We start from the raw sequence: 15,067 nt of genomic DNA on the forward strand, positions 1-15,067 counted from the left end.
GGCACCGGGATGTTGATCTCGATCCCGATGTTCACGGGCCGAACCAGGTCTAGATATGGAAACCCGTTACGTGTTCCGAGGATTCAAACGTACGCACGGCTCGCTGTAAATCGCGACGCTCAAACGCGGTGTGGTTCCACTCTTCTACTTGCACTTATGTCTATTGTGCGGACACGGCCGCAAGTTAGTACGCAAGAAACGCTCGCAAGCCTCGAAGCAAGTCAACTAGAACATTTCGAATCACTTTAGATTATCGATTAAATTAATGTGTTGAGGTTGCGTGGTCATTCATGTTAATGGGACTTAACAATCCCAAGATCAGCAACTATGTATTACTTTGCTTGAGCGGAACATCAAAATGAAGTCAAATGATTTTCTTTTTTGTGTTCGAGTTGCGTGCAAGCGAAAGTTCCGTTTCGGCGAAATGCTGAGTTAGGCCGGAAACGAATTATCCTACGTGGTGTTTTGTCGCATGTTTCGAAACGGAGTCGCACTGGATAGATCCGGACGTAGCATTTATATGATAATGGAACTTGTACAAATGGTAAAGGCGCATATAAAAACTCGAAAGCTAAAAGATTAAAGGCCCAGGCCGATGCCCGACAGAGAAATGATTCGATTGCAAACCAAAGAGAAGAAAAGGCTAAAGGGCATAGGGCACATCCAGCAGGGCGGGACAATAGACAAACTCCCAAGATTTTTGGCTAATGATTGATGGAGGGTTGGAGAAACCCTTGCTACGCCAATCCTAAGTGCTTCCTCGGCAGCGCAAGCTCCGTCGAGCGAAAATGCCGTGGATCACAGCAACAAGAGCTCGAGCTAGGATTCTGGGCCCTGATACCGCTCATCTTTCAATGCTGCAATTGGAGAAAAAGAACACACAACAACAAAATGTAGATGCTGCCAATTACATCGAACAAGAATTGCAATGCGAAAACATGTGACCGACTTGAAGCACACAAACTTCAGCTGCATAATCGTTTGGCAGTCATGGACAACAAAGAAACTGTTAATTCACTTTAATTTGTGTTCCTTTGGTGTTGATCGCCATTATCTACAAGAACCAATTGAGCTTCCATTTGGCTGCTAAGCTTTATGGGCCAATCCTCCATTTTTCTGACTACATGCTGATTTTCAAAACAGCAATCGGGTCATACTCACACAAATTGCAAATGAAATAACCTTTTACCAGCATCAACAAACACTATGAATCATGTCTCCCGAATGGTGTTCAGCCAGCGTTTTGCAGTGCGATCCAGAAAAATGCTAATGGTTGCTTGGCATCCCAAATATTGGCTACACAGAATTCCATGAAAATTGTTAAGACACGAGAAAATGAACTGTACACAAGTGGTTCACGTGTCGCCCCCAGGGTTTACCCCCCGGCTGTCGGCCGTGCGGGGATTCCCTGGGTTACCAAAAAAAAAAAAAAACTGTACACTAGTGGTTCGAAAAAGGACACTTCTACAGCAAAACACTATACCATACACCATTAATTGTCAACAATTCGATATTACAAACCAATTCCATTTGGTAAGCTATAGCAGATGTCTTATAATCCTATATTGCTGAGACCTTAGTGCTGCTCTCACACCAATCCTTTAAAGGTTTCTTCGGATAAAATCAGACTATATATTCTTTTGGGCCAAAGCACTAACCCAAGATACTCTCAGTATCTTGAAGCTTTTGAAGGTAGGTATGCCTAATGGGCAGAGAGTGAAGAAAACTAGTCCTCACATTGAACTAGAGCAAAAGAGCAAGACCGCATGTCGGACCACAAGAACTAGTCAACTTCAACCTGGAACCTGGTTTTGTTAACGTGTTGGTAGTACTCCTCCTCCCCATAGAGTCGCCTGAAAAATATGAAAAAAAAAATCAGCAAAAGATCATAACAGATTGGACAATAAAAGAATTAATTTAACAGGGATTGGCAAAGGACTTTCATTTTCTATCCTGTTTGTCCACGTTTATGTAAGACGATAGATGAGTGACTTCCATGGAGAACAAGTTTTGCATCCCATCCTGAGGTCAAAGGTTTAAATTTTGACCTCAGTCAATCACTTGATGGAGAAACTGCGTCTTCCAGACCATGCTCATGTTACAGCGGCTACCTCATTATACATAGAAAAACTAAGTAAGGACTCGAGATATTTCCTCAAGTCCACATGAAAAAGACCTAGCTAACATTAGCTCAATTCTCAAACATGTCGATACCATAGATTCAAACGGTTTGAATATATCTTTTTAGCATCTCAAATCCTTGGAGGAAGACAAATCATCTGCAACTTCACAAGCTTGCTCTTGCAACTAGCATCAAGTTTGTGCAAATATGTGTCGACATCCTTTCTAATAAATAACAAGTGGTGTGATGGTAACCTTGATACACAGCGAATTCTGAGTTCAAATGATACTTCAGAAGTTGATATACAGGGGGAGATAAATAAAATCAAGAGGAGACCATTAATTATGAAATTTCTAACAAAAAATCAAATCTTTCTTTACATCATGGCATCCATCCATAACATCTCAAATAGCTGGAATAGATTAACCATAGTAAAAAAAAAGGTTATCGTATATGACATATCCTTAGGTTAGATCCATGCCACCCAGCTTACCACAAAATCTCGATTATATCTTTTCATTAACTTGACCAAATAGGTTCTTCCTTAATGTGCAGCAAGAAAAAGGTAAAAGTACATTAACTGCGAAAACTCTAATTATACAATATTGCCATTCCGATGACTTATGTGATTGAGTTAATGAATTCCCTCGGCAATCTCCAAGGATTCGTGCAACTATCGTCCCTATTCCCTAATGTTCCAAGTAGATTGTTCAGTTTGCAAACTTTATACTTTCTGAAGTTTTGATCCCTTAGCAGGATTTGTCCCATGAACATGCTCGCATTGAACTGCTTTCTGTGCACCAGCCGCTTGAACTGGTGGTAGCATCAAACCAGGTGAAGAGATGGAACAATTTTAAAGTAGGGAAGAAGCAGTTCAGTTCAAATGTTTAGGACTACATAGATAATTGCATTTAGAAACTGCAACTGTAATTTGTCAACATTACTGAAACAAGAAGATGAAAGACGAAAAAAGATGATACTTACGCTAAGTCAGCCAGCGTGTCTGACTTGATCACAGCCTTCCCCTCGGGCAGCTCAAGGCATGAATAATGCATTATCATTTCCTTCAGTGTGTGCTTTGTGCTTTTAACATCATTGTCCCACAAGATGCTCTGAATCCGAAAACAGAAACTGGTGAATTACTAGTATTCCAGCATAAAGAGAAGATAATCAACAAACAAAAAGAATCGATTGACAATCTTGATTTTGCCAGATGTCGAGGTTGAAGAAGTACCTTCCTAATATATTCCCTTTTGACATCTTCCCATGGCACTTTTCCTTCAGGAGAGAAAATAGAAGCATTCCACAAAGCTCCCCGTGCAACCATCACTGACGAGGCACCTAAGGTAACATATTTATGAGAATTTGCAAAAACTATCCTCAAGTGTCACCTTTACACTTGGCATTTTTAGTTTCAAAACCTACAATTACACCCCTTCAACTTTACAGTCATTAGTTCCATGACTCTAGACATTGCCCCCTCATGTTTCAAACCAACCTATACTCTACACTGTCTAGATTCAATAAACTTTCTGCAAATCGTAGGATTTAAAACCTCAAGTTGCGAAGTGTAGGTAAGGAGAAAATTAGAGACGATTTTTTAACTCTCCTCTTCAATCACTAATGCCCACTATATCAACTAAAAACACATGACAAGTAATAAATGAACAACCCAATATTATTCAATCATCAATCCATGGAATTTCTCTTCAACTGCTAAAATTTTATGAACTTATATATCAAAATTGAAACATATGAAACAGGTGAATTTTGAATATTCTCCAATAGACCATGTTTTTCTCCAACCAGGTATATGGTACTCTCTCTGTCTCTGTCTCTGTCTCTGTCTCTCTCTCTCTCTCTCTCTCTCTCTCTCTCTCTCTGTGCCGCCACCATCACGGCCTCTTGCCACCAGCGTCACCCACCACCTACCAAGTCACCAACTCAACCAAATCAAACCCACTCATAATTCCTTCCTTTCAGAAAATGTCCTCAGCCACCTTTAAATTCTACGATCAAACCATGGAGAATGCATTATGGAGCTCTAGTGACATGTTCAATTCCTTACCATGCTATTCTAGATTCATATCACTTGGTTGAAAAACTCTAGAAACGCCTATGATCAAAGAAGCCTCGAAGTTTTTGCGGATTTCAGCAGCTCACTACAGAAGTAGCTGTCACATTTTCAGCAAAATGGTAAGGCTCTGAGGCAATAAGGACAGGTCACAGACTCAAATGGCAGTCAAAATAAGACATTAAATAAACTTTCGTTATCTAGGTTGGAAGAACATCTTAATGGCAAGAAACTTCAGAAGGCCACCCCATTTAGTTGAAATTGCCTCGTTTGTCCTTTTTGTTTTTTTCTCTGACATACCACCTATCCTCACACAAAGAATCTAGAATCTCATTCTTATTGTGGTGTAGGTAACACAACAACGAATTCACCATGGGCTCTTTTTATCACACACATGATAGGACAAAGGTAGGAGGCGATCAAATACACAAATTAAATTTTTTTCAGCAGCATTAAATCTTTCAAGTCATTGAATGCGTTCGATTTACCTGTTGCAACTTTGATATGCTGGAAATCATCATACTCAAAGACATCACCATTTGCTATAACTGGAATAGATAGGGCTGCAACAATATCAGCAATCTCATCCCATTTAGCAGGATCTCTCGGTCGATCTGATACTCTTCTGCAATTTCTCATAGAATAAAAAATAAAATATCAAATAATTAGCATTAACAATGGTCACGTGCAACAGATTGGTGGCACAAAATTCCAGAAATTACTTGCTTAGTATGCAGTAAATAGTTCACGTCTCTACTACATAAAATCTTCAAGTTCACTCATGATTTGCTTCTTTGATAGGCAGTTGATATCATAAAATCAATCATATAAACTATCTGCTGGAAGTGCGGAAGTCGGCATATCTTCCAAGGGAGTTGTACAGAAACAACCTTTTTATGTGCCCTCTTTCTCAAAACTTGCAACGCCATTGTGATCTGCCTATCATATGTCAATTCATCGTATGACCGTTTGTTTGGGTAAATTCCACAGGTGGTCACTCAAATTAGGTGGTATTTGTCAAGTCACTGGACTTTCATTTCAATCAACCAATAACTGAACTTTTGACATTTTGTAATTGCTGGACGGAATCCGACCAATTCCCAGCCAAAAATGCTGACATGATGGACACGTAGCAATTGCATGGCGTCTAAATGGGCCCATCTCAGCCCTGATACAAAAACTAAAAAAAAAATCAAGACCAATGGTACCCTTTGCAAGCAACGGAAAAGGGTCTTGCGACCCTCTACCAGCACCCACATAGGGTTGCGCAACCACCTACCACCGTCGCACACTCTGCAACGGAGATCTCCACCAAAGGTGGCAAAGATCGAAGCCCTCTGCCCTCCTTTTGATTTGAATTTTTTAAAGTTTTTTGGGGTGAAATGGCACTCAACTGGGCTCCATGTCATGCCAAGTGTCTGCCATGTCAAGGCTAGACCAAAAGCTAACCAAAGTGCATCAATTGTCTGCTCCATCTTCAAATTGCTATTTTTTTCGTAACCCTTGATCCCACTGCAGCAAAAACACCATTATACGCAAACACTCCCCTCAGCTATCAATTAGTTGCATTTCACCTTTCACTCAAATCTTGCAATTATCACTCTGACTTTTGTTTATTGTACTGGGCACATCATTTAACTAATTTGGTAGTTTCACTTTAATTTTGACGAAACTTACAAGGTCCATTTTTGCAGTCTCCTTTTGTTATCAACTTGGTGCAACTCATCTCTTCTTCTTCATCTTTTTTTTTGTTTTTTTTAAATGACTAAGATATCATTTTCTTATTAGAAAGAACATACTCTGTACATAGGAATTGTATACTTATGGCATTTTAAGGTTAAGCTTAAGCCTAGTTAAAAATTGAGGTATTAGTCACAAGAAATTGAAATGATTAGTGGCAATTTGCAACTTAACCACAGCAGAGGGGAGTTATGTGCAAATTTCTCTTACTCTGAAATATTCTTCTATTTCTTTCCAATCAACTGTTCTACATGGTTCGACCAAAGAAAAGAAAAAAAAACTGTTCTACGTGGAGCAGAAAGGGCTGGACATCCAAAATATTCTACCTTCAGAATTTCAGACAATTAGTTCACCTCCAAAGACTTAGTTTTGAAAATAAAAAACTGCCATAACCAATGATAGACAATCATCAAGGAATCACATTGCCAAAAATCACACATTGTTGCAGATTTACATTCTCACATACAGCATCAATCCACTATAATAACACCTATAGATCTTAAAGTTTCCTCTAGTCAAAATCTCACCGAAAAAAGCTGTCCAAGCAAAGTAAGTCGTGTTTGTAGGAACCTTAGCCTTCCATCTGCCTCCAAGAGAAATTAGAGTTTAAATATTCATGAATCAGGATAAGTCTTAGGAAGCTTACTATTTACAGTCATCCTCATACTGATATCTCGAATGGTCCCATTGTCCCAATATTAAATTTCTAATCTTATAGCCCCTACCTAATGTTCGCTGACAAGCACACAAAAAACTTTTCATGTAAATGAGTTACACATGCAAAGTGCCTTCTAATTACATTAGCACTATCAGTTCTCATCAAATGGTTCTCGAAAAAAAACATCAAGAATCTTAAAGCTGCTAATAAAAATCATAAGATATCAAACTAAGTATGTCACCCCTTCACATCTACATAACAGTGTTTGGGAAACTTTTTGAAGGAGAACACACTGCCCACTTCCCAACCTAGTAACGGTCGCCCTTGCAGATAGACCTTTTGACAAGATAAATTGGACAGAGTCTTATATACTCTAATTTGACTTCAAATGACATAATGCATTTCTTGGAGCAAAATTCAACCTTTTGTCCTAACTTTGCATATCGGCCCTCAGAAATGCAACTTGCCTTTAGCTGCGTAATTACACACTCAAGTCCAATCAGACTAACCAAAACAATTATCTGCTTATTTAGGTCATCAAATGAATCACGTCTTACAAAGGAAACTTAAATCAAAGGATAACTGTGAGGGCAGAGGGTAGGTAATATGAAATGTTCACGGAACCACAGTTGAACATATTGAAGTGTCAAGCTTGACCAAGTACTTGAATAAAAATCCTCACAAAGTTCGGGCGCTTGGATCTACTTATCTCTCAAAAAGGAAACCTTTCTAGAACACTCAGAGAGAGAGAGAGGAAAAAAGTTGGGGGATTGGTCGATATCTGGACAAAGTGATTGGAACAACAAGGAATTCCATAATATCAAACTTTACAAGTGCAAATCTAAGTTGTTGTAATAGCTACGTATATAAACTTTTGCCGGATTTAGGTAATAATCATAACATGGTAACAAACAAACAAATGCAATAACAGAGTAGAGAAAACCTTTTGTCTTCCATAATTAATAAGTTTTCGAGAGATATTGCGGAATTTGTGGAAGAGGCATACCTGTAACAGGCTTTTTCATTTCTTTTCAAGTGTGCTTGTTCTTAATAAATTCACATCCAACATCATACTTACACTTGATTTCTTCAACAAGATTAAGAATTGGGAAAGTCAATAAGCTCTCAACAGCATTCCCATTAACTATCTTATAGGTACTTGATTGAGTCAAATGCAATAGTTGATCTACTTAAGTCAATGAAATTTAAAGCTATAGTACTCAAATAATAATCTTCGACAAGTTTACGTATTTTCAATATGGTTATCTTATTCTCTAATAAGTTAATAAAGTAGGATGGGTGCCAAACCCGATAGCAGAATAACCATTAAAGTTGTTTTCATTTATCATTACCTTCCATGAACAGCAAGCGCAGAGACACCTGTTTTTTCAATTCTCCTTGCTAGTTCTACCGTATCGGGAGAATGCTCGAGAAGTCGAATCTTACATGTAACTGGTGTGTCCATATTCCTCTTCAAGGTAGTCAAAATCTGAATTGCACATGAGAAAGTTATAAAATGTATTAGATTCTTTAGTGATCTGAAGTAGAAAAACAAGAGTGATGTTTTCAGTAACAGCCAGCGAAAGATCGGGCGATGTGTACATCATGAATGAGCTCTGGTTTATTCAGTAGTGCAGCTCCCATGCCTCCACTCAAAGAAAATGACTTTGGGCATCCCATATTAATATCTACCGCCGCAACATCTTTACACCTGGGAACAAAAACCATGTCAGAATAAGTAGGCGACGACACTGCTTCTTCCAAATTTTAGACCAACATCAATTGGAAAAGAGTGAAGAAAAATATAAAACAAGTGATCGATCACTCATTAAACTAAAAAACTAATCTTCAGAATTATGTTTTGTAAGGAACATCAATCATGATCCACTTCCAGCTCAGGAAGCCCAACCAATGTAGTCCCAATTAAAAGAAAATTGTTGTCACAGGTTGCTTGACAAAGTCAGGCTCCATTTCTCATTCAATGGCTCTCCCTTTCTCACAGTAGAGCCTCCCTACCTCTAGCCAATCATTCACCAGCACTCAGCACAGATAGGGGGAGGAAGAATATGATGCTAAATTCCATCAACACTAAACAATCTTTCTTAATTTCTGTAATTTTGCTTAAGACTTCGGTGGGGAGAGAGAGAGAGAGAGAGAGAGAGAGATCAAACACATTCAGGAAAATTCACATATAACTGAAACACAACTGCGTAAATTTGTCCATAGACATCTAATACATCTAAAAGGTTTTGTGAATTTTGAATTGAAAATACAATTCTTCTAGATGCAGTTTGAAATAGCTGATTTGATACATTTAATAAGTGAGCTAGGTCATGGGACAATGGACTGTTTTACAGGTAGGTGATGTATATTTTCCTTACCTTTTATGGTCCACCTTCACCAATTCTACCAGGCCATGTTAATTTTAAAAATCTAGGAGTAGTGTCTTTAAACAGGTCACATACACAACTTGTCCGAGGAAATTTTGCAAGAAAGCTCCATAGCCGAACTTAAGGCTGTGTTTGGGAGAGCTTATGCTAAGTAATTAGTTTGTTCTCTCTCCAAAGTTTTGCTTTCCCACAAAACATAAAATTAATTTTAATTTCTAAGTAATAAGAAATTCTCTTAAATAGAAACCAATCTCAAGTAGATAAACCCCTAACCCATAAATGAACCTTGAATAGGTGGGGCAAACATGCGATTGGTTGCGTTCGATGTTGTGCAGAATCGAACTTATGCCATGCAACTAGTTCACACATGCATGTCCATTCCTTCACCCCTAAAGCAAACTCCATGGATATATGTTTTCAAATGACTTTACCTATCCACATTTGCCTGTCTTAACAGTTTCAGGTGTTCAATATTAAGTTAAATTCCAACCCTACAAGAACAGGTGAAAGCAAAAGGCAAAATTCAATGCAAGGATACACTTGCAACCGTTTACAAACTTCCAATTGATCCTCTTTAGGTATTACTTATATTTATTTGGTTAAAATTCTCTCACCTAATTCATCCATTCCTCCTTAGGATTAAAATCTGTCATTCTTTTCAATTAATAATATTTCCCCACGAATCTCAGAAATGCTAGCAGAGATAGCATTCTGAGGCCATATTCAAAAGAAATGAGTTTCGCAATCCCATTGATAGCGATTGCTTCATTTCATGAAATTTACATATAAGGGCATTTCCAGCAATGCCTGTACGATTCCCAGGTCATCCTACTGCAAATCAAATGAAACGAAATCATTGTGAGACAATCTAGTTTATTTCAAGAAACAAACTGCAAAAACTTATTTTATAGTAAATCCTGCTCCATTGACTATTCACTCTCGTTGAAGTGTGACGATACTAAAACTAATGAAGTACCAAGATTGCCCCAGCATCCAGCCTACTTATGTGACTTGTACTTCATGACCGGCAGCAAATCAGCATTTCAGAGCTCTCAATTGGTGTGACAGCATAACTAAAAGTGCGGAGCAACATAAATGACTGCTTGACAGCTTCCCAGAAGAATCTTCAAATGCCATTAAAGTGAATCACTCAACTCAAGAAAAACAAAGTATCAGAGGAAAACCCAAATCTATGTTGGATATGCAAATCAATTGTCAGAGCAAGATGTTAAACTAACGCGCTATCGTATTGCAAGGCAAAATATCACATGTCACGTACACCATTTCTGCAGCACGTAGAGCCCTCACAGCATCAGAAGTACCCATTTGAAAGACTACCCGATCCTGTTCTTGCTTGCAGGTTCTAAAAACAACATTCTCTGTTCCTTTCTCCACAAAATCTGTTGAACCAATGTGCTCTGATCAAAGAGGAAAAATAATACTTCAGAGAAGAGAAATTTTCTCCACAAGAATTCTGATGCAGCCAACAAAACCATGCAAGATGATATTTGTTCAGATATTGACGTTCCTATGAAGTTTTGGTGGAAGATGAACTTCACAAATCAAATAAGAGTCCTAAGGGATTAGGATTCATCTCATACATATATTACCAGTCTTAAATCTTTAAGAATTCGATTCTCATTAGGATTTTATTAAATTTCCTATATAACTTGATGTTTCTTATTAGGATTTTATTCTTATTAAGCAGCTAAAAGTTCATTAAGGCCTTATATCATGGCCCTGCCCTCGACGATTCTCTAGTTCTCTGCACTTCTCCTTATTTTTTCTTTACCTTTAGCTTCATTTTAAAGTTTCTCCACAATAAGAGCTTGAAATACCAAATACCAAGCAACATTTACTTTCAATATAAATGCTTCAGTCAAGGGCCCTTTTGTCAAGGCAGAGTCCCAAAGTCAAGGCATTTTCAAACTCACCTTATGCCTTTCCATTTATATAAGGAGAGCGAGAAAATTAAGATTAAGGCTTAAATGAACAATTGGCTTTGCTAAAATCTTGCCAATATGTGTCATTGTCATCTCTAAGGCCAAGCATATATCATCTTGGAGCATAAGTAAATGTTAATGAACTTGAGCAATATACATTGACTTTTGCACTCGATGTTTCTTGGTAATATATCAACACAAAGCATCAAGTTCTTATTTTCTAAGGTACTAAATAGAAGACCTCATGTGAAAGTGCTTTAGCATGCAAACAATGATCAGCAGAGTAGAAAGTCACTCGCTTCTAAGTAAAACTCGAGGATTCCAGATATCAAAACCTATCTGCTCTGGAAATTTTATTGATTGACTACCATCATAAGATAGAACCTGCTACTGGTCTAGTAAATGTTTGTAGCTGAAAAGGAATATCAATGTGATGTAAAGAAACATCCAGTTATTCTCCATTTGAGCATCTACCTGCAAGTTTTACCAATTATACTTGTATCCCAAATTTTCACAAGAACAATATCGCAAGAATGCAAATGAGGGAACTGAAAATCCCATTGCCTCACTCTTCGTTTGAAAGAATGCAGAGCGAGGAAAAAGAAAATGGGAGATTTTTATATTCCCTTGTCTAGGATGGAGAAGATGATGGAATGGATGGGAAAAGCATAAAGTAACGGGTCTTGAATTTCCCTCTCTTTCTCAAAATTCACAATGAGACTTGGATCAAATTTGCCAGCTCATGTAAAGTTGCGTTTTTTTTTTCAGGTGAAAGATGTGATACAAGATTGAAAAAGTCTCTCAGCTTCAGCCAGCAAGCCCGCTTCCAAAATTTTAACCTTCTCTCTTCGCTTTACTTATCAAAATACAAAACAATCGAAACACTCCAACAGCAATTCCTAGAACAGTAGCATGGGCCGACAGCAACCCGAACGCAGTCGGGCGCGAATTTAAAGAAACAAAAAAGCATCAGTATCGCAAAAAAACCTGTCCAACATCATATGGGCTATTACTGCATGGACTATCATACTAAAACCAAATTGAGTTCATGTCAGATTCCCCTGTTCACACTGGTAGACATGGAAACAAACCACAATCCATTCACATAACACATCAACAACAACAGAGTTCTACCAGATATTTCCCTTCTAAAAAGCAGGGGCGCGGCGCCGTACCGTTCATTCTCCGCTCGCATTTGAGGAATTTGTGGTCAATGATCTCCTCCCCGTACGTTATATCCGCACCATACTGAGCAGCAAGCAACCTGAGAGGCAGCGTCCCCTGCCAAAATCTCGAAATTCGTGACCCGACATTTTTCAACAATACATCGAAGCACGATGACGTGCGACAATCAAAAGGGTTTTAAGGAGGTTTTTTGAAACTCACGACTCGAACCATGGGAGCGAGAACGTGCTTGTTCTCGTACTCCATGTTTGCGGGAAGGAGACACCGCCGTACACGACCGTACCGACGTCTTCGATGGCGCGTATGATGCCAGTGACTTTGGAAACCGTACCGTACCGGAGAGCGATCCGCTTCTGATGGCGGCGCCGCTGCCGCCGGACGGACCTCGCCGTAGCGGCGCGCGGAGGAGGAGCAGCAACGCACCGAGGACCAGGAGGCGACGATGCCCGAAAAGAGTAAAATCCGCTCGTACTCGGAGGGACAAAAGGAAGCATTTTTATTTACCCGATCAAGAATATGGTAAAAAAGTAAAAATCCGATATCTCCACCCAACAAAAGCAGTTATTTTTTAGTTAATTCACCGAAATACCCCTCTCTCATCTATATATTATCTCTTTTTTATAATGTTAACAATAAAAAAAGTTACCCTTAATTCTTCCATCTCTTGTCAATTTAATGCATAAGGCTCCATTTGTTTCGCGAAATATGAATAATTTAAAAAATATTTTTTAAAAGATAATTACTTGCATTACTTAAAATAATTAGCCAATGATTACCGATAGTAAGTAATGTCTAAACATTTTCGTGGACGATAAAAATATTTATCGTCGATTCATTTTTGTGAGCAACATAAAACGATCATTTCTTTGGAAAATATTTTCTAAATCATTCATTTTTTCGCGAAATAGTTAGAGCCTAAATGTCATCAAAGTTATACGTTTCGGGTTTTTTAATAGGACTAGAGTGCATTAAGAAATTAATGTCAGAGGACCCAATTACACAAGCAATTAGAGGACTGAATACGAACTCACTGTATAGATCATCGAGACCATGATCCTTGTCTAGTAACATATATGCTTTTATGTATAAATGTTAAGGGTTAAAAAGAGAAAACTTTATGATTGCTCGAGGCGAGCTTTATCGTGGAAAATCTTCGTTGGATAGGTATCCCGTTTATTTCGTTTATGTGACGGCAACTTGTACCTGGACTTCCCCGGTGTAAGTTATTTGGAAGGGTGAAACTACTAACTAGTCCGAGCCAAGAGGGGGATATAAAAGGGGATCCTCTCTCTCCATACTTATAGGACTCGGCTCATGCATGGCAACGGTCCTCGATATCAGTAAGGATAAATGCGATTATGGATATGAGCACAATGAAGGCTATTATATCACATCATTTGTCATACTCACCCTGATCCTTATCTTCATTTCAATTTTTTTTGCATTTGAAAGTTTTACCACATGTTCCTAAAATATTGTTTCAGTGGGTTGCGAGCCCAATTCTTAAATGAAACATAGGATATCAAATCATTTTCAATCATGTAGAGATCCATCTCTTGATGGTAGAGCCCATGCTTTTTAAATCTCATACTACTTGCATAGGGGAAGTGTTTTATCGGCGATCCTTAAACAATATAATAAATGAATGATAACTTTTCAAGTAGGGAAATTGTATCGTAAGAGTCCTAAACTTGTGTACGGTGCAGTCGAGTCCTAAACTAATTGCTTCAATTGAGACTTAAAACCTTAACCAAAAAGTGCAATCGAGTTCTAAATCTTTCAATTGGTTCAATTAGATCATGTACTTTCGGCAAAAAAATACAACCAAATCCTTAAATTTATGGTTAAAAGGTGCAATTAAGGATGTCATGTAGGTAATTCTTGAGTAGAACATAGACAAAAGAACTTGATTGCAAAAAGGTTTGTGACTTAATTTATATCAGTTTTTTTTTTCGCTTAGAAAAATTAGTCAACGGAAAAATATTTTCATTATCAATAATAATTTACACTTAACTATTCTCGCGAGTGATGAAAATATGTTTCATTAATTTATTTTTTGTACACGATACAAGTGATTATTTTTTAGAAAATAATCTCCAAATCTTGGGTTTTTTCAAGAAACGAACGCACCCTTCACAAATAACGTGATAAAGTAAGAGGCCAAACTACTTTGAGCCATCATATACGGCATTCCTTTTAGTCTCGCGCGCACAGTCTTTCCGCACACGTATGGCACAATTCTTAAAAACTCTGGTGGACTACCCTATGGCTATGTTATTATGAGAATTCTGTGGGAGAGAGGAATAGAAATTCCTGAGGAGTTGAAGAAAGACGAGGTCCTTGCCAAGGGTGGCGGGGGCACGAGACTCCGAATCGAATGCAAATCAAGCCTTCTGCTGATGGATGGAAGCAGGGAGGGAGGGAATGTCACCTCTATGGACAAGAGCGCGGATGAGGGAGTGAAGAAGCTGTTGAAGGAGAAGTATAGAGGGGAGGAGAAGTAGAAAAACGGGGCCTGCAGAAGAAGTTGAAGGAGGCATTGGGAGTTAGTAAGAAGAAGAAAAGCTCTTTCCATAGAGAAAACAGCCCTCTTCATCTGCAAAAGAAAGGAAAATGCAGCGGGAGCCAGCCATGCGTACTGAAGCGAGTCAGGAAATCAAACTTCTGCAGCAACAGATTCTGACTAAACTTGAGGAGGTTAAGGGGATTCTTACTTCAGAGGAAAACGGTGCTTACAACGAAAGAGCATGTGCTTGCAAGTTGCAAATACATGTCTTGTTGCTCAAATGATTGCGGAAGAAAGATCGTGTATAAAGCTTATTTCTAATTTTTCAATGGACGAAAATTTACCAAGAAACTGGTATGTACAAAGATGCATCTATACTTTGATCATTATTATTCTAACATTTGCTGTAATTCTCGAAGAGAAAGCAGTTCTACCGTAGTTTGATGCTT

General features: G+C 38.4%; 1 protein-coding gene across 5 annotated transcripts; it reads right to left on the reverse strand.

Annotated features, from left to right (window-relative positions):
* Nucleotides 1-490: 490 nt before the first annotated feature.
* LOC115685214 (uncharacterized) lies at nucleotides 491-12,589 on the reverse strand. Of its 5 annotated transcripts, XR_008818028.1 has the most exons (11): nucleotides 12,314-12,588; nucleotides 12,103-12,208; nucleotides 10,264-10,402; nucleotides 8,197-8,305; nucleotides 7,947-8,083; nucleotides 4,685-4,830; nucleotides 3,357-3,463; nucleotides 3,107-3,234; nucleotides 1,738-1,853; nucleotides 1,190-1,296; nucleotides 491-857 (listed from the first exon to the last, which is right to left on the reverse strand). XR_008818028.1 is itself a non-coding variant. In XM_056318234.1 (10 exons), the coding sequence occupies exons 1-9, from the start codon at nucleotides 12,356-12,358 to the stop codon at nucleotides 1,784-1,786; spliced, it is 987 nt and encodes a 328-aa protein (XP_056174209.1). In that variant the 5' UTR covers nucleotides 12,359-12,588; the 3' UTR covers nucleotides 491-1,296; nucleotides 1,738-1,783. The 5 variants fall into 5 exon arrangements, 4 of the variants coding, with proteins under 4 accessions (XP_056174209.1, XP_056174207.1, XP_030466109.1 ...); XM_056318234.1 differs by having other exon boundaries at nucleotides 491-1,296; XM_056318232.1 differs by lacking the exons at nucleotides 491-857; nucleotides 1,190-1,296 and having other exon boundaries at nucleotides 1,463-1,853.
* Between the last annotated feature and the right edge of the window lie 2,478 nt (nucleotides 12,590-15,067).

The sequence above is a fragment of the Syzygium oleosum genome, unplaced genomic scaffold, assembly GCF_021117445.2.
Source record: "Syzygium oleosum isolate NSW1041296 unplaced genomic scaffold, Sole_v2.1 Sole_v2.01, whole genome shotgun sequence".
Lineage (NCBI taxonomy): Eukaryota > Viridiplantae > Streptophyta > Magnoliopsida > Myrtales > Myrtaceae > Syzygium > Syzygium oleosum.

Bases quoted from the DNA above. Each gene is read 5' to 3' on its own strand.
- LOC115685214 (XM_056318234.1), bottom strand. From the start codon at position 12,358: ATGGAGTACGAGAACAAGCACGTTCTCGCTCCCATGGTTCGAGTC. The intron at 12,209-12,313 runs GTGAGTTTCAAA...AGATTTTGGCAG, and splicing joins TCGCTCCCATGGTTCGAGTC to GGGACGCTGCCTCTCAGGTT. The intron at 8,084-8,196 runs GTACACATCGCC...TGTGCAATTCAG, and splicing joins AACCAGAGCTCATTCATGAT to ATTTTGACTACCTTGAAGAG.